At 34.3% G+C, this 21438-nt stretch overlaps 1 protein-coding gene across 12 annotated transcripts in view; it reads right to left on the bottom strand.

The window, feature by feature from the left end:
• The window catches only part of WNK1 (WNK lysine deficient protein kinase 1), a 146583-nt gene that overhangs the window by 42718 nt on the left and 82427 nt on the right, over positions 1-21438 (bottom strand). For all 12 annotated transcript variants that reach the window (XM_081127948.1, XM_081127940.1, XM_081127946.1 and 9 more), the window contains exons 5-8: positions 6064-6152; positions 3933-4152; positions 2773-3106; positions 1820-2007 (exon numbers count right to left, since the gene is read on the bottom strand). In XM_081127948.1, coding sequence (XP_080984074.1) covers positions 1820-2007; positions 2773-3106; positions 3933-4152; positions 6064-6152 — 831 coding nt within the window. The remainder of the gene's footprint in view (positions 1-1819; positions 2008-2772; positions 3107-3932; positions 4153-6063; positions 6153-21438) is intronic.

Below are 21438 nucleotides of genomic sequence, written 5' to 3' on the forward strand. Positions count from 1 at the left end.
ATTACATTTTCCCCCCAAAACTGGCTGCACAGAATGCTATGAGCCAAATTTATGGCCCATCAGCAGCAAGCATGTAAACATCATTGTATGATTACTTATTTCATTCTTGGTTCTAATTTTCTCCACCCTTGTCTTTTATTCTAATTTTTAAATTCTACTTATAATTGATATATTATCATAAGTCACAATAAAATCTTTCTGAAATAAGAACAAAATTATCAAAATTATTAAGTCCTCAATATTTAATAACTCTTCATGATACCTCCACAGAATACTATCATTAAAAGGCAAGACTGTCATTAACAGTCTGCTTTTAGCACATCAATAAATAAAGCTATGTTTGTGGCTCAAATATTTAAATTCTTCATAAATTATTCCATTTCCTTTTCTAGAGACCCAATGTTTGTAACCCTGTAATGAATGGGTGAAGCCAAAAAATTAAAAATAGCTTTCAAAAAGTCTAGTGTGATGATCCAGAAAAAAATCAATTGTAATGAGTAGAAACTGACAAGAAATTCTGACAAATAATATCTGTCAGATCACAGAAATACATCTATACACTCTTTATAAAGTTCTTCTAACCTACCTAATTTATCAAAGGTCAGAGAAGTGGATTGTTAAAACATTAGTACATTAGTAGTTTTCTTTGTTACTGTGGCCATTCATCTTGAGACCTAGCCAATGTAGGAATGATGAATGTACTCTGAAATAAAAAAACACCTTTTTATCCCAAGCTGTAGGATAAAAGACCAGAGTAAGCAGAAGTATTTTCTTAACAGAGAAAGATTTTCATTTATTCAAGAATAAGAGTTCCATAAAACTCAGATTAAAAGCTTTCTGAGAAAGGGAAAAATCTATCTGCCTAAAGATCTCACTAAACAAGAGCTATACAGTGACCAGTTATTCTTCAGTTCCTTCCTGAGTCAGATGGTATATTTTATTTACCTCTGTAGACTTCACAGAGGGTCATGAAAAGAATCGGGCTATTATCTGACGATCTATTTTAACATTCTATGAGAAGCAAAAGTGCCTAATGTAAAACATGGGGTAATAATGTATATATATGTGTGTGTATGTATATGTGTGTGTGTGTGTATATATATATATATAAATTCATAAAATATTTCAGAAAATAATCTCCCTCAGTTGATTCTGAAAATAAATCAGTAAGAAAACAGATACTAAATAAAGGGTAAAAGCAAATGAACATATAACAGGGAAGGAACTTGTGTCCAACAAAGACTTTAAGGAGGGAACACACATAGCAACCGATGATTAAACACAAGCGCTAAATTAAATGGTCATACAAATAAAGGATTCCTTCACTCTAGAGTACTCACATGCAGCATTCTATAACGGTCTGAAGGTCTTACCTGTGTTTTATACAATAAAAAATCTTACAGAAAATACTTAGTAATTCTTTTAATAAGTAAGCTTTTGAAAAACTCTCCTCACCCCCAACCCCAAAACACTTACATATCCAACTTATGCTGCTCTCAACAGTTTCAACTCTAAAGTGCTAAAGAGAGCATCATTATCTTTAATCAAAGGCAGAACAGTCTAAACCTTGTATATAGCTAAACTTTCCATATGTATATCTAATCTATATCTATCTATATCTACCTAGCTATCTGATCTCCTACCCTGCCCGAACTACTCTTAATATACTCTAAAATAAATCTATTTCCTTCAGAAATATACCATTTATATTTTCTACTTCAGACTCATGCTGTTACTTGGATACCAGAAAGAATTTGAATTTAACATGTTATCTATTGGCTCTCATTACAGGCTTACACTGTCTTACACTGTTACTTACCATACTTGAGGGTGGATATACCCCATGGGGCTGAGATTGTGCTTGGACAACAGAAGCCGTGTGCCCTGGGAGTGTGCCAGTAGAATGTGCCTGTTCATGTTGGGAACCATATGAAACTGTCTGTTGGCTGCTCACTCGAGATTCTGTGAAGACGGAAGATCCCTGACCACTGTCAACAGTCCCGTCAGCTGAAGGAGAAATGAATTGTCAAAAAACAGAGAGAAAAATCACAAAATGGAGGTTCACATTTTCCCCATCATAAACTGATAACTTTAGGATCCAATCGTTTTTTTCTTTGCACAGACCTGAATTAAATAAAAAATAAATACTAGTTATTTAACTAAGTATATTTCTATGTTTAAATGAGAGATCCATATGGAAAAAAGTTTTAATGGCTTAAAAAAAAATTCCCTATTACAGATTCTTATTATCTGACAAACAAGAGAAAATGGAATATTGTTAGTCAGCCTGAAGTTTGACATAACTTTCAAAGTCTTAAATTTGGAGATAAGTGGGTTCTTAGTATTAAGCAGGTAGTTCTATCAATTTCTAGCAGTCTCACTAGTTTCCAGTTTATACATTATTCGGCTTTGTTAAGAACTAAACCAGATTAATGGGTTTAATTATGAGTAGCTAACATAAACTTGTTCATTATTAATTATATTTCATTTTAAGGAATTGTGAAAAGTAGAAATCTACAAATTGGAATTTTCAAGATGAAGGAACCTGCAAAATCATCTTATATCCTAATCACATTTCCTTACTGCCCCATCCTTCTTTGCTATTAGTCTTGGACCTAAGAATAGAAAGAAAAGGTAGATGGCAACCATTTCAAACTGATTAATGTTGCATTCATAATTGAAAACCAAGAGGCCAGTGCAAATCATTAAAAGAAGATAAAAAGTCAATTAGGAGTATCCTTAGCATACTTATCCACTTCCCAAAATACTTACATAACACAGATATACTAGGTTGTTGATACTGTAGCTGTTGATGTTGGTCTGCCTCAGGTTCTTCAGGTTCTACTTGTGTAGAAACTGAAGCTGAAGTGGCAGAGGCAGTCGGTATGCCAGTGCTAGCAGAGGGGAGCTGCTTGATTCCTGCTTGGGAAGCACTTGATTGTTGTTCTGCTTGCTGTTTGAAACTGCTTTCTTCCTGCATTCTTTTTTCTTGTTCTTCCCGCACCAACTGCCGCTGCTCTCGTTTTCTCTTAATTAATGACACTCTATCTTTGATGGCTTTTGCCATGGTCTTGTGATCCCCTTCACAGACATACCCAGACTCTACCTAAAGGATAAAACAGTACATTAGGAAGCAGAAGGATATCAAAAGAAAACAAACCAAATATAAAACAAAAAAGGCCCTTTTGGGAGAAAAGTAGAGAAGAGGAAAAAAGGACTCTCTAAGACTTGGTCTTAACCAAACTGTGAAATTAATGGTTTACATTATGCATTTCCCAACCATTTTTGTAGATAGTCATGGGGTGGGTGCCAGGATCTTTGTAGAAACTTGGGGGGGGGGGAGGTGTACCTTCACTTCTTACAACAACAAAACAACAAGAAACCTAAAACCAAAGTTTTTAAACCAGATATGTCCCATTAGATTCTATTCACTGTGTTTCCCACTCACATGTAACCATTAATATTAACCTGTGTTGCTTTTACTTCCTTTCACTAGGCAACCACTTAACCTGATAAAACAATTGTAAATATGTAAAGGTTAAAAAACAAACCTCAAACAGTACAAATAACTAACAAAAATAAGTTTCTTTCTTTCTTTCTTTCTTTCTTTCTTTCTTTCTTTCTTTCTTTCTTTCTTTCTTTCTCTCTCTCTCTCTCTCTCTCTCTCTCTCTCTCTCTCTCTCTCTTTCTTTCTTTCTTTCTTTCTTCTTTCTATCTTTACATTCTATTCAATCCATCCATACATACCTATACGTATCTAAGTCTATATATCTTTTCCTCAAATAAAAATAATTTGGGGACCATTAATCAACACAATTTTATATCAGTGGGATATGCCATATACATTGCTTCATAAACTGCTTTTTTGCTCAACAATATCAATGAACATAAATCTGCATCAATTTTTAAATAGCTGATTAGTGTTAATTTACCATTTCTTGAGCAACATCTTCTGGCACATCTCTGTCCAAGTCAAAGGAAAACTCAATAGCTTCATTGTCTTTGTATTTTCCCTTTAATTTCTTAATATCTTCAATACGTAGCCATAATTTAATGGCTATCTTTTCTCCATCATCTTCTTCTGCTAATTCTACCCGCACCCCTGTTTCCTCCTGGAAGAAGGCATGGTTCAAAAGGTCTTTGATAGAATATCTTCCAAAGAGAGAAGGAAAAAAAACAAACACAAAACACATAAAGCTCCATTAGATTGAAAAGATAATGTTCAAGTGTGGCTGATTATTGTTACACTTAAATAACGAAAAAAGGACTGTGACAAAAACAAGGGAAATTTTATAACTCATTTTTTCATTACTCCATTTGAACAGTGATTATAGAGTTTTACTCTCAAGTTATAGAATGTCACGACAATCTCATTTATGAATAAAAATTGAAAGTGTTACTTTTAAATCTAATGATCTGATCTCAGTTAACAGTGTACTACAACAGCAAATAATACAAAGAATATCATAGCTCCAATATACCACATAATCGTTTATATAGCATTTATAGTTAACAAAAAAATCCTCATATGTGATCTCATCTGATCCTTGATCAACATCTAATGAGATATCCTAATTATTAGGATATGTAAGTTCAGAGAGGTTGAAAATCTTGCTCATAATTATAAAAGTAGTATATGGTGGAATTAAAACTCAAACATAAATCTTTTTATTTCAAGTTCATTACCTTCTACTACAGTAAGCTTTAATTTTACCCCTCAAAATTCTCTCAATTCCTTGTTCAATAATTTGTGTACTAGACAAGCAGAAGGCTGATTGTGGAACAATCTTCTTTAGATAAATGGTCTCAAAATACCGGTAATCTAGTAAACTGTTCCACCCAGAAAAGAAACAGAGCAATATGATTGAAGACTGGAAACAAATATTCCTTTGTTTACAGTAAAAAAAAAAAGTTCATAAAGAGATAAAGGACTCTCCTTTTCAATCAGTGTATATAAAAATAGAAACCCAAATTAAATTTCTACTAAAAAGCCTTAAAGATCATGATGTTAAGCTCTTCCAAATAATGAAGTTATGAAAAGAGTATGAGACTGGAGAAGTGAAGATATGGAATTCTTTAATTTGGTTGATATACCTGATTGCTCACATTCTTCTGGAGGTAGACTATGCTCAACTTACAATTTATATTTGTACTGGCTGATCTACTTTTTTTTGGAGGGTGAAGGGGGATGGTGAAAGTGGATTATTTTTCAAAAACAGACACTGGACCTTTGCCATGCCTAACGGGTGATGAATCAGCTATATGGCAGATCAGTTATTTGCCACTCCTCTGAGAAAAGTCCTCTGTTAGTACAAATGACTAAGCCAGATCTCCTCCTAAGCTTTGGGCGAAGTCATCTCTTTTTACTCAAAGGAATTTTGATGTTTTGCTCTTCTTCAATTTTGGCATAATAAAAGCAAATCAAGACCTGTATAGTTGAGTTGATTTTAAAGAGCCAATATTTTATTTCACCTTTTAGAATTCAATGGATAAAAAACTAAGAAACAGATCTGCTGCATTAGAGATTGAACCCTATTGAGTTTTTGGTGGTTGTTGTTAATTCCCACCCGAGGATATTTTTTCCATTGCTTTTTAGAGAGAGGGAGGGAGGGAGGGAGGGAGGGAAAAAGAGAGAGAAACACTGATGTGAGAGACACACAGCGGGACCAGGGATTGAACCTGCAACCCAGGTATGTGCCCTTGACTGAAAATTGAACCTGCAACACTTTGGTGCAGGGGCCAGTGCTCTAACCACTGAACCACAATGGCCAAGGCTGAACCCTACTGAGTTTTATATACATCATACTGATGCTGTAGTTATCACTGAAAGTAGATATTTCAGGTAATTCTGGTTTAAACTCTACCAAACCACAGTTTTACAACATTTCAGTATATCAAATTTGAATACTACCTTCAATGGACAAAACTCTACTTTTAAAGATATTATAACATAAATAGAGAAACTAATCACAAGTATTAAATACACCTTAGATTGAGTGTTTTATTCAGAGCATGTTACATTTTAGGCTTTTTGCTTAAGCAACAGGTCAAGAGGCAACTTACCTTTCATCTTTGTTTTGCCGTATGCATCCTTCAATAATTTCCTTCACTTCAGGAATTGCTACTTTGTCAAAACTGGCTGGCTTCACCCCCTGAAAACCATAAAAACACATTAATAAGAGCAGGGCCTTTGAACTTTGACTTTCAATTGACTCTTAAGGTTCCATTAGATTGCCTTCTCATCAACCTGGCTTTTTTCAACCTGCAGGAGCTGGTTCATGCAGGCTGAGTTGAGTAGTCGCAATTTAACTCCCACAAGACAACAAAAAGAAACAGATAGTAGGTGATCACTTACTTCCATGGCTTCTACACATGGCTAAGGAAAATTTTAGAATGTTGTCAACATTTTCTGCTGCGTTTCAAGTAAAAGAAGTTACTGGCTAAAAAGAAGGCCAAACATTCTAATTGGTTGGAATATCTTTTGTTCAACCCTGTTTTCTAACACATTAATCAACACAGCAATTAACTGTTTTGAACAGTGAACTCATGTGTGGGCATGAATTCACATGCTCAGTTTGGCAGATATTCTATTACTACAGCACTCTTAAACAAACTCAACATGTATAGGAGTTAAGGATTTGGACTGGTTTGGCATGACAACTGAAGAGCAAACTGTCTTATACATATGAAACGTAAAATGAAAAGTGATGTCAGACCCATATGAAAGACAAACTGTCCAATTAATTTCAGAAGAAAACTCAAAACCATACTAAATAGCCTCACAGTGATATTTTAGAATCTTCATGAAGTGTAAATTCTTTGCAAATAAAAATTTCAGCAATGTGTTGAAAGATACAAGAATAACATAATACCCCTATTTGAGAGGTGGTGTGGATAAAGTCATCTCATTATCTATTCCCAACTCATCTAAGTAAGCATATGAATTGAGTTGAAGTAGCTACACTGATACACTATCCAAGTGGCACCTAAACACACAAAACACAGGGAAATAGGGCAGAGGAACTAGAAAAGTTAGAATATATATAAATTCTAATCATCTATAGTCTCAGTAACAAGATACATTAAACTGAAATTAATAATAATTTGATACATCACAGAAATGCATGTAATTTCTTATAGACTGAAATGAAATACATTTGACCCTTGGACAGTGTGTGTGTGTGTGTGTGTGTGTATGTTGGGGGGAGGGGTTTGGGGTGCTGACCTCCATGGGCAGTTGAAATCCCCTTATAACTTTTGACTCCCCAAAAACTTAACTACTAATAGCCTGCTGTTGACCTTACTAATAACATAGTTGATTAACACATATTTTCTATGTTAAATATATTATATACTGTATTCTTACAATCAAGTAGCTAGAGAAAATGTTATTAAGAAAATCATAAGAAAGAAAAAATACATTTACAGTACTATACGTATTTATTGAAAAAACAAACAACAAAACATGTATAAAGGGACCTGTATAATTCAAACCTGTGTTGTTCAAAGGTCAACTCTACATCAAATGGTTAGCTCAAAAAAGTTTTTTAATACTAGAGTTGTAGTGAAATAATTCTTATTATTTACTCACTGCATTATTCAAAAGTCCTAATTTGGAGGATTCTGTCTCTACGGCTAACCTTCACAGCAAGGAACTGTCTAGTAGTGCTGATCCTAAAACTGAATCAATGCATTTATTTATTTATTTATTTACTTAATTTATTTTTTAAACATATCTTTATTAATTTCAGAGAGAGGAAAGGAGAGGGAGAGAGAGAGAGATAGAAATATCAATGATGAGAGAGTCATTGATCAGCTGCCTAGCCTGCAAACTGGGCATGTGCCCTGACCGGGAATCGAACCCCGATCTCCTGGATCCTAGGTCGATGCTCAACCGCTGAGCCACGCCCAGCCGGGCTGAATCAACGTATTTAAAAGGTTCACTTCTGAGTAATGACTACAAAGATCACAATTTATATTTTCCTTAGTTTTTAAATCCAGCAAGTTAACTTTTCCAAACTGGTCTTTAATTTTATATAGTAATTCTAATAAAAACAAGAAAATAATGCTGCTGAAGCAAAAGGCTGCTTTAATTGAGCAAAGGGGTATGGTATTTCAAACTAAGGCTTAAGAAAATTTGAACTGCCCTAGCCAGTTTGGCTCAGTGGTTAGAGTGTCAGCCCGTGGATGGAAAGGTCTTGAGTTTGATTCCGGTCAAGGGCATGTACCTCGGTTGCAGCCTCGATCCAGCTCCTGTCAGGGCGTGTGTCGGAGACAACCAACTGATGTGTGTCTCTCTCACATTGGTGATTCATTCTCTCTACTCTCTTTCTCTCTCCCTCCCTCCCTTCCATTCTCTCTCTCTCTGAAAAGCAATGGGAAAAATATCCTTGGGTGAGAATTAAAAAAAAAAAAAAGAAACTGTTTCAAGAAAAAAAAAGGATGATGCACACTGAAAGTTCTCTGGTAGTAGAAACACTGAAGGTTTTGTTTTATATTTGTTCATAATTTTCTACAATAAACATGTAGAACTGTGTAAAAGCAAATTTTAAAATGCTATTTATAAATATAATGGGAAAAACAATCTAAAATACTGTATATTGAGTTCATAGAACATTGACTACTGGCAGAAAATTATCTGAAAGGCTATTCTTTGCTAAAACTGGACACTAATATATCGTTAGCCTTTGCATGTAAAAACATTCTAAATGTTACAGGAAAGTGGCTAAAGAGAATATAGAATATGATTAGGAAAATGTTCCTTCTTCCATAAACACATTTTAGGGAAATGTAGTTTGGCCTTCTGGCACTAAAACTCTACATATTAAGTTAATAAAGTATACACACACTGATTATATTAAAAGACTCTTCTGTTTCAATTTAGGATAAGCATCCTGGAAAGACGAAAGGATTTAACAGAAAAGTTGAATTCAGTGTGAACTGGACAAGTAGAAAGAGCTGAGCTTCAGATTCCTTGTCAAGCAAATGGGAATACCTGTACAATTCACCTACCTATATTCACAGCAGTTAGAATCAAATGTGATATCTAGGTTAAAAGCTCTTTGAATTATTAAGTTTGCTGATCTAAGGCCACTTTGGAGTTCAAAGGCAATCACCAAAGATAATAAAGTTCAGAGTTAAAAGGAAGCAGAGAATTCTCTTGAATAATAATTACCAAGATCCACTGTGAACCTGTTTTCCCCCTTAGTCCTCTTGTTAATCCTATCCATTGCAAACATATATACATTCATGACTTTACAAATAAGAATTCCTATTTACAAATAGAAATACTAGTTAAACAAATGAGATAGAAAGTCATCAATAGCAAAACCAGCAACTGTGCATTATATAACACCTTGAATCTACTAGGTTAAGCTACTTTCTCAACCTATAGCTAAGATTTAGGGAAATTCCATACAAATGCTATACAACACATACATTTAGAGGAATGTAGTTTGGCCTTCTGGCAGTAAAACTCTACATATTTAAACGTCACTGCTGCCTTAAAAAGTATATTGCAGGTACCAAGGTAGCCCAGTAAAATGGAGACACACTTTACCAGTCTAGCAGCTGGTATTAAAAGATTAAGGCTGCTTACTGTTACTCACTTAGGTAATGAAAAGAGTAAAAAGAAATTCACCAGTCAGTTACCATCAAGAAGTCAGAATTATCAAAATATCTAGCAGAGGTATTCTGAATCATTTGAGAAGCAAGGCTACATAGGGATTGTATATTTTAAAAGACCCAATGTAAAAATGAGTATGAAACCTCAAGACCCTTAAAGTGGCCTACAGAAAAGACATCTGGGACATATAAATAGAAAGATGCTTAGAAGAAACAAGTACAGGTTTTCATATATACCTCATACTCACAGGCTTCTTATTCTTAGGAGATGAGAAAACTCAATGTATTTTCAAAATTTTTAATGGATAAAGGGGGCCAAATATATGGTGATGGAAGATGATTTGACTTTGGGTAGCAGGTACAAAATGTAATATACAGATCATGTAACACAGAAATGTACTCTTGAAACCTGTATGATCTTACTGACCAGTGTCACTCCAATAAATTTAATAATTAAAAAAGCTGGCTGAGATTATTCTAAAACATGATTTTAAGCACCAGATAGAACAAAATAATGATGAGAAAATGTTTTAATGATAAAAGATTTCATCTTTTTTCCTTTTAGTTCATATACTTTAACAAAGGTGATCAACTTAGAGCCTAAAAAATTCTTTGTCATCTCTTCTTTACTCCCTTATTTAGCCACACACAGTCCTATCCTTCTATTCTTGTTCTGACCAGTAAAAGCAAAATTTTGCTCACCTGTTGTGAATGAGGTTCAAAAATACAACACAGAACATATAAGGTAGATAAGTTCAGGTAATATTTTAGACATAAGAAAAATGAATAAAGACACATACCCTCTTATTCCATTCTTCCAGAGCCAGCAACCCACTAGCTCTAGAAATATTCTGCTTACTTTTGTAATTCACAGGATCTCTCTCTAGGCAGTAGTGTTGTATTGTGTTTCTCTGCATTAAACAAAAGTACTTCTTGAACATCTAACATTTAAGATATTTGGGGGGGGGGTTATACAAAATTATGTATTCTCTTAAACAAAACAAAAAGCAAAGATCACTTTTGTGCAATCTTAAATGGAGTACAAAAAAATAATTGCACAAGAGTTGATATAAGATAAAGGATTGTAAAATATGTTGTTTTATGTGAACTAAGAAAAAACAAAAACATAGGCATGTATTTTATAGACTGAGTTTTTCTTTGAATTCTATATACTTATGGTTTGCCAACTAATCTGCTGGGAAAAAAAAAGGTGAGTCATAATATAGTATTCTTCTGACTCAATCTTCCAAGTCTTAAAAATCGTCAGCACTTGCTTCTTAAAAGCTTAAGTTTCAAATGTGCTAAGGTAACATTTAACTATCTTTTCATAAAAGTAAAACTTCTCCTAACCATTCAGAATTGAGAAAAGCCTACTTTCTCCTCACACAAAATGTAGTATAAGTTAACTGAACTTTAAAACTTTAAATATTTTTTAAAAGCATTCTGAAATCAACTATTTCAATACTTTAACTGAAACTTTCTACACATACCACCACCACCACCACCACCACCACTACCACACACACACACACACACACACACACACACACACACACACACCTTTTGTGTATTGAAAATTCTTACCCACCTCATTTACACTATCCTTTTGAGGGCAGCAGCAGCAATGAGAATTTAAGATGACAAACACTGAGCAAAAATCTTTCTTTGTAAAATCCATCAGAAAAGGCAAATAGACTAGTAACAGTTAGAGGAAAATGAGGGATGGAAAATGAGTAAGACGTAAATTAACAGAGTAAATTAAATTAGCCCACAGCATAAGCAAGGCATACGTCAAAGTCAGATTGAAGCATAATTTCTTGTTTCACATTAGCCATGCTTCCTCAATTCGCAGATATGAGTTTGCTCTGCTCAGCCAACAGTCTTATTTTAGATTGGCCCTTTAAACAAAACTACACTCTATACAGCCGGGAAACTGTTCCGCTACTCTTCTTCCTGCTTCTCCTCTAACAGCAATAGTGCCCTGGACAAGCAAAATGAGATTTTTACTTGCTCAAAGCTCCACCCATTATGTCCACAAGTTCTGCCTCCTTGACATCAAAACCTACACTAGAAATCTCTCTAAACACTCCCTTCCCCCTAATCATGTTGAACTATGCTTTTAAAAGAAAATGGGGATTGAGTTCAATGATCAAACTGTAAACTCAGAATATGTAGCCAAAAGTACACTGGACAAGGAAATCATAATCCTTCTCAGTTCAATCTCTCATAAAACAAGTCTGTGTGAACTGGGCCATATCCCTTAAACTCACTTGAAAAGTGTGGATAATAGTTCCTCTGTTTACCTAATATAAAAAGTGGTAATATTAAGGTAAATACCTCACCACTCTCTCATGGTACATTAAAAAAAATAAACAGCTGTGAATTGGTTCACAGAAGTAGTAAGAATTTATTCTTTCCCCTTCCCTTCTATTAAAAAGCCTCAATATGCTTATCTACTTAAAGACATTTCCATTTGCCGGAAGAAGTCATGGGCCCAAATAACTCCTTTGATTTTAGTGATTAAAGAAAGGTTTTGTTCATGGCATTAACAAAGATGACAGAGAAAGTGTTGTTCATTGCATTGTTTTAACAGGTAACAGAATAAAATCTTATCACTTGTAATTTGGTAAGCTTGAATCCCCATCAAGACAGTGGGTACTAAGGCTTCAATTACTAAGCAACAGTAGCGTAAGATAAGGGCTTGGAATACTGAAGGCTAGAAATGACCATGAATTCTAACAAGCTATTTCTTTCTTTTTTTTAAAACCTGATTCCAGAGAGAGAAGAAGGGAGAGATCAGTTGCCTCCCATATGCGCCCTTGGTGGGTGAACCAGCAACCTGAGTATGTGCCCTGTCAAGGAATCGAACCCATCACCTTTTGATGTACAGGACAACACTCCAACTAAATGAGCCACACTGGCCAACAAGCCATTTCAAAGTAGTTACCATTGATCTCTGGCTCAACATAATCCATTGCTACCAAGTAGGTAGTGTAGGATGTCAGGTATTGGTCAGAAATACAGCAATGCGGTCCAGCATTACCTCCAACTTAAGTGTTTGAGCAAGCCTGTTTAGGATTATGGTTAGCTAACTGAAAATGGAAGAGCTAGAAAACAGGTGCCTTGTTCCCTGCCTGCTTCATGGTTTATCAGATATAAAGATGTGGGTAGGTTTTTATTTTATTTATTTTTTTATGGTATCACATTTATTTATTTATTTATTTATTTATTTATTTATTTATTTATTTATTTATTTATTTATTTATATTTTTAATTTTTATTTAAAATATTACAGATATCCCTTTTTCTCCCCAATGACCCATTCCACCCTGTCCCACCCCCCTCCTCAGTCCCTTTCCCCACCATTGGTGGGTAGGTTTTTAAACTCTACTGAGCAACAAACAAAACCAAAATGAGGTAGCTTTCTTAGTACAAAGATATAATGTAGTCACAAATATCTAGATCTATAAAGACCGGTCTTCTCTACATATTAAAATAAGAGTTTTCAATATATACAATAAAAATTCCATTCACATACAGATAACAATTCACATGTCTAAACTCTAATTCCTCGTTCAGAAAGTCCATGCCTTTCTCTGGATTTCCCCATTTCCTTAAATAGTATCATCATTATTTCCATGTTCCAGAACAGAAAACCTAGTCATTCTTGGATGCTTCTTCCTACAATATTTAACTACTGTTATTGACTATGAGCTCTTTAACAAAGATAAATGTTTAAAACTGCTGGCAAACAGTTCTGCAACTAATACTCCTACTGTCCCCTCCAACAGCCAAAGATCACTGGCCAGGAAAAATGTGATTTCTACTGACTTGCTACCTCTCAATGTTGTTGCTTCTTTTTATAACAATTGTGACCACTCAAGTTCAGATGATCAAAACTGTAATAACCTCTTTAAGCTTAGACCAATTTAAGATGGGCCTTGCTGTTTCCATTTTCTCTGTCTCCAATTTGTACTTGTGGCCAGCTCAACCATCTAGATTCATTTAATCATCTGATATTTAACCCATTTCCAATCATCTGACATCATTTAACTGACATCACACTGCTCAAAAATGGCTAACAGTTTACATCTACAAGATGGCCACAGAATCACAGATCTAAAAAGAATCTAAATGAGAGTCCCTCTTGCCCCCATTCAAATATAACAATGGCGGGCCAGAAATTAATACCAAGTCAAAGTTAGAATTAATTCATTATTTCAATTGGAGTGTCTAGTCTACTCTAGTAGGCATCAGACACCTACTAGATACACGTTATCTTCAGCACCTGGAATAAAACAAATGGAGTCTATATTCCAGTGGGCTGGTAAAGCAAAACCTAGAATCCAAATTCCACAATGTCTGGGGTTCAGTGTTACTTCTAGTCCATGTTAAAGTGCTTTTAGTGTCTTTAATCTGGTGTGAAAAGTTCTCAGAATCCAACTCCTACCTACTTCTCTGCTTCTATCTACCCAAGATAAGTCTAGTCAAGCTGGTTACTCGTTCACTGAATACTTAATGCACATTTTCACTGACAAGAAAACTCTTCCTACTCCCCCCTTTTTAAGTCAACTGAGTCCTACACTTCCTTCAGGGTATACCTCAAATCATACATAATGAGAAGGCTGAAGTATGAATCTTTTGGAATATAAGCTATTTACAAGATACCAGGAAAGTCAATACTGTTATAATGTACATAAATATAGAGACCATCTTTTTATACCCTACCAGTTTAAACTTCTATAGTTTAATGCTTTGTGAATTATATATATTCAGTGTGAATAAGTAAAACCAGCTTTTCTGGGAAATTCTGAAATAAGGATTTCACAGTTGTTCTCTAGCACCTAAAATAGTGTGAATGATACCCAGAACTGCTTGGTTTAAGATTAACAGTCGATTAATATTAAGAACCTTTAATCTTAATCAGATCACAGTAGAGTAATTGAATGACTCTGAAAATCACTCACAATGTTCCCAAGACACAGCCCGTAATACACAATTTTCTTTTACATAAATAATCCAAATTTACTGAATGGAAACAAATAAACTTTATGAAAAAACAATTTCAGCTAATGCTGGTGGATTTAGATCTCTGAGCTAGCACAAAAATTCCAGCTGCTAAAAAACAACATTTTCCTCAACTTTTCAAACCCTATCTAATCAGGAATCAGCCCCAATTGTTTCTGTAAAAAAAAAAAAAAAAAAAAAAAGAGTGAATTGCAATCTGTTATATAAAAACTAAAAGGAATTTTGTCCTAACTGCTTTAATTCTGTTTTTCCCAGACAGAATGTTCAAACCTTGCAATCCAAAGGCTAATAGAATCAGTGACAAAGTCAACTTACACAAACAAAGTAATTAAAAATCCCCATTATTGCTAACTTGGTTGTTATAAGGCTGGATTCAGCCAGATTCTTACTGGTATGAACCATTAGTTTAGAGGAATTTGAACATACCTTATGATCCCATTGGAAAACAAGCCTCTTCAAACTCCCTACCAAATCCAGCTAGTTCTATCAAAGAAAATTAGTTTACCTCATAATTCCTCAAGGCTCATTACTCTCCAATACATGAAAGCTTTTATACCACTCCAACCTAAAATGCACTATCCTTCATATATCCTTTATTGATGTTATTGTTTACTGTAGTTTCTATTCTTTTTAACAGCAGACAAAAATTTGCCAAGTATATTACTACTCTTATTTGGATCTTCTTGTTACCAATGGCAGAGATTTTCAAGATAACTGAAAATTTTCTCCTTTGAACAGAGATCATTAACCCTTTACACAGGGCTCAAACCTGCTACCCATGTACGCAAAGATTTTTCCCCTTGAGGTCTAGAAAATAAGGTTAAAAAAACAGGTAAAGGAAATAATTTCAAGGTTTGTATTTGTATCATTAGCAATGCTTGATTTCTGACACCCACATACTGAAGGGTCCCAGGTTCGATTCTGGCCAAGGGCACATACCTCGGTTGCAGGCTCAATCCCCGGCCCTGGTCGGGGCGAGTGCAGGAAGCAATCAATTGATATGACTCTATCACAACGATGCCCCCCGCCCTTTTTTCTCCCTTCCACTCTCTCTGAAAAAGTAATGGAAAAAAATATCCTCAGGTGAGGATTAAAAAAAAGATAGTATATGTAAAGCACTTTTGCAAGGTGATTGGCAATAAGCAAGATTACAAATAAATGTAAGCTCATTTGCTCTCATTTAAAACTTAACTTTAAGTTCATTAAACACATTTTAATCACTGCAATTTGCTGAATGTCACTGAATAAAAGGCTAGAACAAGAGACAACTTATTTCACTACCAGGCATGTCATAATGATGTTAATGATAAGAATGGCAATACCTAGGTAAGTACTGATTGATAAATGCATATCAGGCACTTTACTACGTTCTATATCCTTAATCCTCCTAAAAACCTTAAGCTCTGAGAAGTTAAATAACTTGACTAAGTCAAGCAGATCCAACTCTAGAGTACATTTCCTCCACAGGCAACATAAAATTGTGTTTCATTCCCTACAATTCTGTATTTTCACAAATAGCGAGAGCCTATGACTTGCCAGTTTCTAAGCACTAAGGAGTACAGCAAAGAGCAAGTCAAATAAAACCTCCAACCCATAGAATTTGTATTCTAATTGGGACTTTAGATAAATATTGTAAGGCTCTGATAAAAGCTACGAAGAAAAATAAAATCACAAAGGGACAGAAGTAAAATGTGTGGACACTTAAGAATGTTTTAGATAGGGTACGCAGGGAAGGCCTCTCTGAGCAAGCAACACTTAGACTTGAATAAACTGCATGTACAGAACAATGACATACAGTAGTTTATCATCAGTGCACTATAGAATATGATTATTAAACCATAGTCTACATTTATCCCCCTCACATTGCCACTTACACAGACAGGTTTAAATACCCTTAGATCACAGACTGCCTTTATAATTGACATTTATGGATTCAGTATAGCATTTTGATGTGAGCAGGGGATCTGGGATGGTAACTCTGTTATTTTATAGATACGTAATCTTGAGCTAGCCATCCTGGGCTTCAGACTGTTTATTTATAAAAGTGTTAACAGTAGTAGTATCCCCCCACCCAGAGTTGTTGGAAGAATTAAAATATATAATACATGCAAAGTGTTTAATGCAATGTTTGGCACAGAGGGTATATATGTATTAATATTTACACTGCTGTAAGCAGCTATTTGCATGGCAGTGTACCACTGCAGTGTCAGACATGCTGCAGTAAACTGACCTATAGAGGAAAACAGAAACCTGTCCTTGAGGTTCAGGTCTAATGGGGGGACAACAGTTAATATCAACATTAATAATTATTATTATATTAATAAGACAGAGGTAGAGTACAGTGGGAACATAGAAGAGAGAACAATATTGGCATGACTTTCTTCTAAGAATCCTAGAAATACTTCTGGTAAAGAGTGCCAGAGGACTGAGGATACTGGCTCATACCTTCATACAGATTTGCCTCAGCAAACCTGTCACAGCAGGCCAATAAAGCCCTAAGTTAAATCAACATTCTCAGGAATATTGTCTTTGAGCCTCTCAAGAAGATCAAAATCCCCTACTTTAGGTCTATAAAATCCATCCACTTTACTGTAATTACTACTTCAGCGTTTACCTTCCCTACGAGAAATTGGGAGGAACAACAAAGCATGTTATCTTGTTCACTGCTGTATCCCCAAACTGGCAGGTAGATGATAGCCAATTAATAGATATTAAATAAGTGAATAACTGTTGAAACAAATTTTTTAAAAAGTGAGAACTAGAGCTTATGGTTCAACTGACTAGAGTTCTGTGATCTTCAGAGCTAAAAAAAAAGTAATCCTGAGCTGTTAAAGATGGACTTTCCTTTCCTTTCCTAAGTTAGCACAAGACCGATAGAAGTCCTTGTACTTAAGAGGGAGCAATTTACTGATGACTGATTGGTTATACATAATAAACTTGGGTGAGGATTAAAAAAATAAAAGTTAAATTACATCCAAAGCAGACTTAAAAGAAAATACAATACTTCAAGGCGTATTTCAAAATAGTCATTACTATTGTTTATATAATCATATAAATCATTGTATAATGTAAGCACTTACTTAAATCCCCCAAACAGGAGAAAACTTTAGGAAATTAAAAAGGACATAGCCCTTTTTATTCTTCATTGGAAGCCAGAAATGGAGGTTGGTGAAATCAAGAAAGCATTACTCAGATAACAAATATAATTGACAGTACAGAATAATGGACTGTAGATAATACAGAACTAAATTTTTATAGCTGAGACGAAAAATAAAGCACAAGTGTATGCCTGCAGTATACTTAGAAACTAAGGATTCTAACACAGTTCCAACTGACTTAAAAGAATTCCTCAAGCTTTTTATTCTTTTTTACATCCTGGCTTATTATGTTGCTTTATTAAAAAGCAACTCCTGAATAAGATAGAAAAAAATGTAATTAAATAGGGTTAAACTTCTTAGTCAATTTGGGTACTTAGTAAAATGGTGCCATGAATGATAAGGATGATAATTTATTCAAATAATGTTTGGTATTACATTATTTACTCTATTTTTTATTTATTTAACCAAAAATAAGTTACTGAAGGGGACCTTAGGTGATCACTGTTTCAGCTCACTTTTCAAACTTTAATGTGTACATGAATCATCTTTGGATCTTATAAAATGGAGGTCTTAATTTAATCCATCTGCAATGGGGCAACAATTTTACATTTTTAATATGTGCCCTAAGGATGCAGATTCTGCTGATCTGGGAACTGCACTTTGCATAGCACAGATCTAAATACTAGTGATTCTCAAAAGTGTGGTATCAAGACCCCCAAGGGCCCCTAAGGTACTTTTAGGGGACCTGCAATGTACTTCTTTTTTCAAGGACCCATCTGGGTGAGGCCTGATTTTCTTCATACACTTCAACCAAAACAATGGATTGCAATATATTGAATTACAGAAGCAAGTATTGAGAAGCAGGTATGAGAATCTGGTTGTCTTCTTTTTGATCAGACATTAAAGAGATCTGCAAAAAATGTAAAAATGCCACTCTTTTCACTACATTTTTAAAATATGGAAAAAAATTTTCAGTAAAATGTCATTGATGTCAACATGTATTGGGCTTATGCTATTTCTTAGTAAGTTCATTATAAAATTCCATGTTAATTTTTAATATGGCAAACTAAATATAAAATAAGTAAACAAAAGCTCTTTCAGTTCCTTAATAATTTTTAGAGTACAAAGGGGGCGAGACACAAAACAATGTGAGAGTCTCTGAGGTAAATCATTTTAAGTCTGGTAGCTGCTATCTTGATCCCTTCTCAAAAGACCTCAGTGGACAGATCTCAAATCTCTACCAGTAGGCTTTTGTGATGTCTTAAAATAATCTTGCCAAGCTTTTTTTTTTTTTTACTTTTTAACTACTTATTGAAGTATAATTGATGTAATATAAGCTACACAATTTGAAATGTACACTTTTTTATATTTTGATACATATACATACTCATAAATATATAACCACAGTCAAGAAAATGATACCCATTATTCTAATTGTTTCCTTTGCCAATTTCTTTCTGTTCAATTACAATTTTTCTGTCCTTAGTCTCTTCTAAGTCCAGAAAACAACTGCTGAGCCCCTTAAGAAATTAAAAAGAATAGTTCTAAAAACTGAAAATCATGGGTCTTAATCAGAAAGGCCTCATGACTTCAGGAATTGTCTTGAAACATTTCAGGGACTAACAATGAAATTATGATGTGGTTTTTCCCTATGAAATCTGAGACCAAAGAAAGAGTAAATATAGGGTAAAAATTATGGGGAAACAATTCAACAAAACAAACACAGACCTAGCCCCATAATGCAAAGAATTACTTGAACTAGTTGTTTAGAAATTACAACTATGAGAATTAAGAACTGATGGAAGTGCCTATAAAGACATGACATTTTTTCAAAGACTTTCTAGTCCTAGAATTTTGACTCTATTTAAGTTATTGTTTTCTGCTCTATTTGAACCAAATGTTTCTTCTAATCTATAAAATGTATTGCTTGTGTATGTGTATCAGTTTCTACTTGCTACTATTCAATTTTATTTTAGTAGGATAAAATTTTAATATTTCAAAGGTGACCTTAAGTTTCATTCATCTTTTGCAGGGCAAATTCAACTCTCCCAAATTTACATAGTGTCTATCTGACAATATTTGGTATTCCTTTCATTCAAATGTTTATTCTTCAAAATATTTACAGAGAGCCTACAATGTGCAACATGCTATGCTATAAACACAGTATGCATAAACAAAGATTTAATAAACTGGGTTCTAGGATAATACCTTTTAAGATACTTGTTATATTTCATCCTTCCTGTTCCTAATTTCTCTCCAGAGGTGAAGGTGTCTACAGGTTTATACAATTTAACAATGAGAAAAGAAGGAAGAAACTACAGAAATAAAAGGGAAATAAAACCTGCTGAACATAACAATTGTGGTATATCCATACAATGGAATACTATTTAGCAATAAAAAGGAATGAAGTACTGATTCATGTTACACCATGGATAAACCATAAAAGCATTATTTTAAGTCAAAGATAACACAAAAACAGACAAAGCATAATACAAAAGGACATATATTGTTTTGGTTTTTTAAAAAAATATATCTTTATTGATTTGAGAGAGAGGAAAGGAGAGGGAGAGAGAGAGATAGAAACATCAACGATGACAGAGTCATTGGTGGAGCCCACAACCCAGGCATGTGCCCTGACTGGGAATCAAACCCCGATTGCCTGGATCCTAGGTCGACGTTCAACTGCTGAGCCATGCCCGGCCGGGCAAGGGGACATATATTGTATAATTCCATTTGTATGAAATGTCCACAACAGACCAATCAAACCCATGGAGACAAAAGTACATTATTGGTAGCCAGGGGCTAGGTGGAAAGGAGAATGGGGAGTGACTGCTAATGGGCATGGGGTTTCTTTTTCAGGGGTGATGGAAGGTTCTGGCATTAGTAGCAATGACTGCAGATATACTATTATAGATATACTAAAAACCACTGAATTGAACACCTTAAAGCGGTTTAAATGATAAATTTTATGATGTGATGTGAATTTTATCTCAAAAAAAGAAAAACTGACAACAGGGTAAATACTCTGCTAAGAATACAGAAACAATGATATTGGTCTTTCTAGGTTCTATTAAACTAACACCAAATATTTCATTCATTTGAGAAAGGGATTTTCTTGTCAACTGAGCTGGAATTTCCATTTGCAAATAAAGATGCATTTATTAGACAGTGTTTCAACTGCTTTTTTTTTTTTTTTAAATCAGTTTGTTCTCTTTACTTTTATCAAATAATTGCTTATATAAGTTTTTATTTAATATTACAGTGGTGCTGTGCCTGACGGTCTGAAACACACCACTTTTAGCCCTGAGCCTCTAGTAAGCAACTTTTTAATCAACAGGGTTTAGTCATATATTTCACCTATTCATACTACACAGTCATTATTTTTAACTAGTTAATTACAATTGCTGGGTTAGGTGTGGAACAGGAATAAATTTTAGATAACTGGTTCTACCATATAATTTAACTTGATTTCTTTACATAGCAGTTATTTTTATACTTCATTTTATATAAAGAAATCTAAAATTCCATGATCCCCTGAAACATTTTAAGTATCAATATTTGTTTAGAGAAATAATCAGGAAGTAAATTCACAAGAGTAATCAAAGACACTTATCACTAAATAATAGAAAAAGCCCAATCAATGCATAGTCGGTGTCTCTAACAGCAGCCTACAAAACAACAGAGCCCT

The sequence above is a fragment of the Miniopterus schreibersii genome, assembly GCF_964146895.1.
Source record: "Miniopterus schreibersii genome assembly, chromosome: 2".
In the NCBI taxonomy this organism is placed as follows: Eukaryota; Metazoa; Chordata; class Mammalia; order Chiroptera; family Miniopteridae; genus Miniopterus; species Miniopterus schreibersii.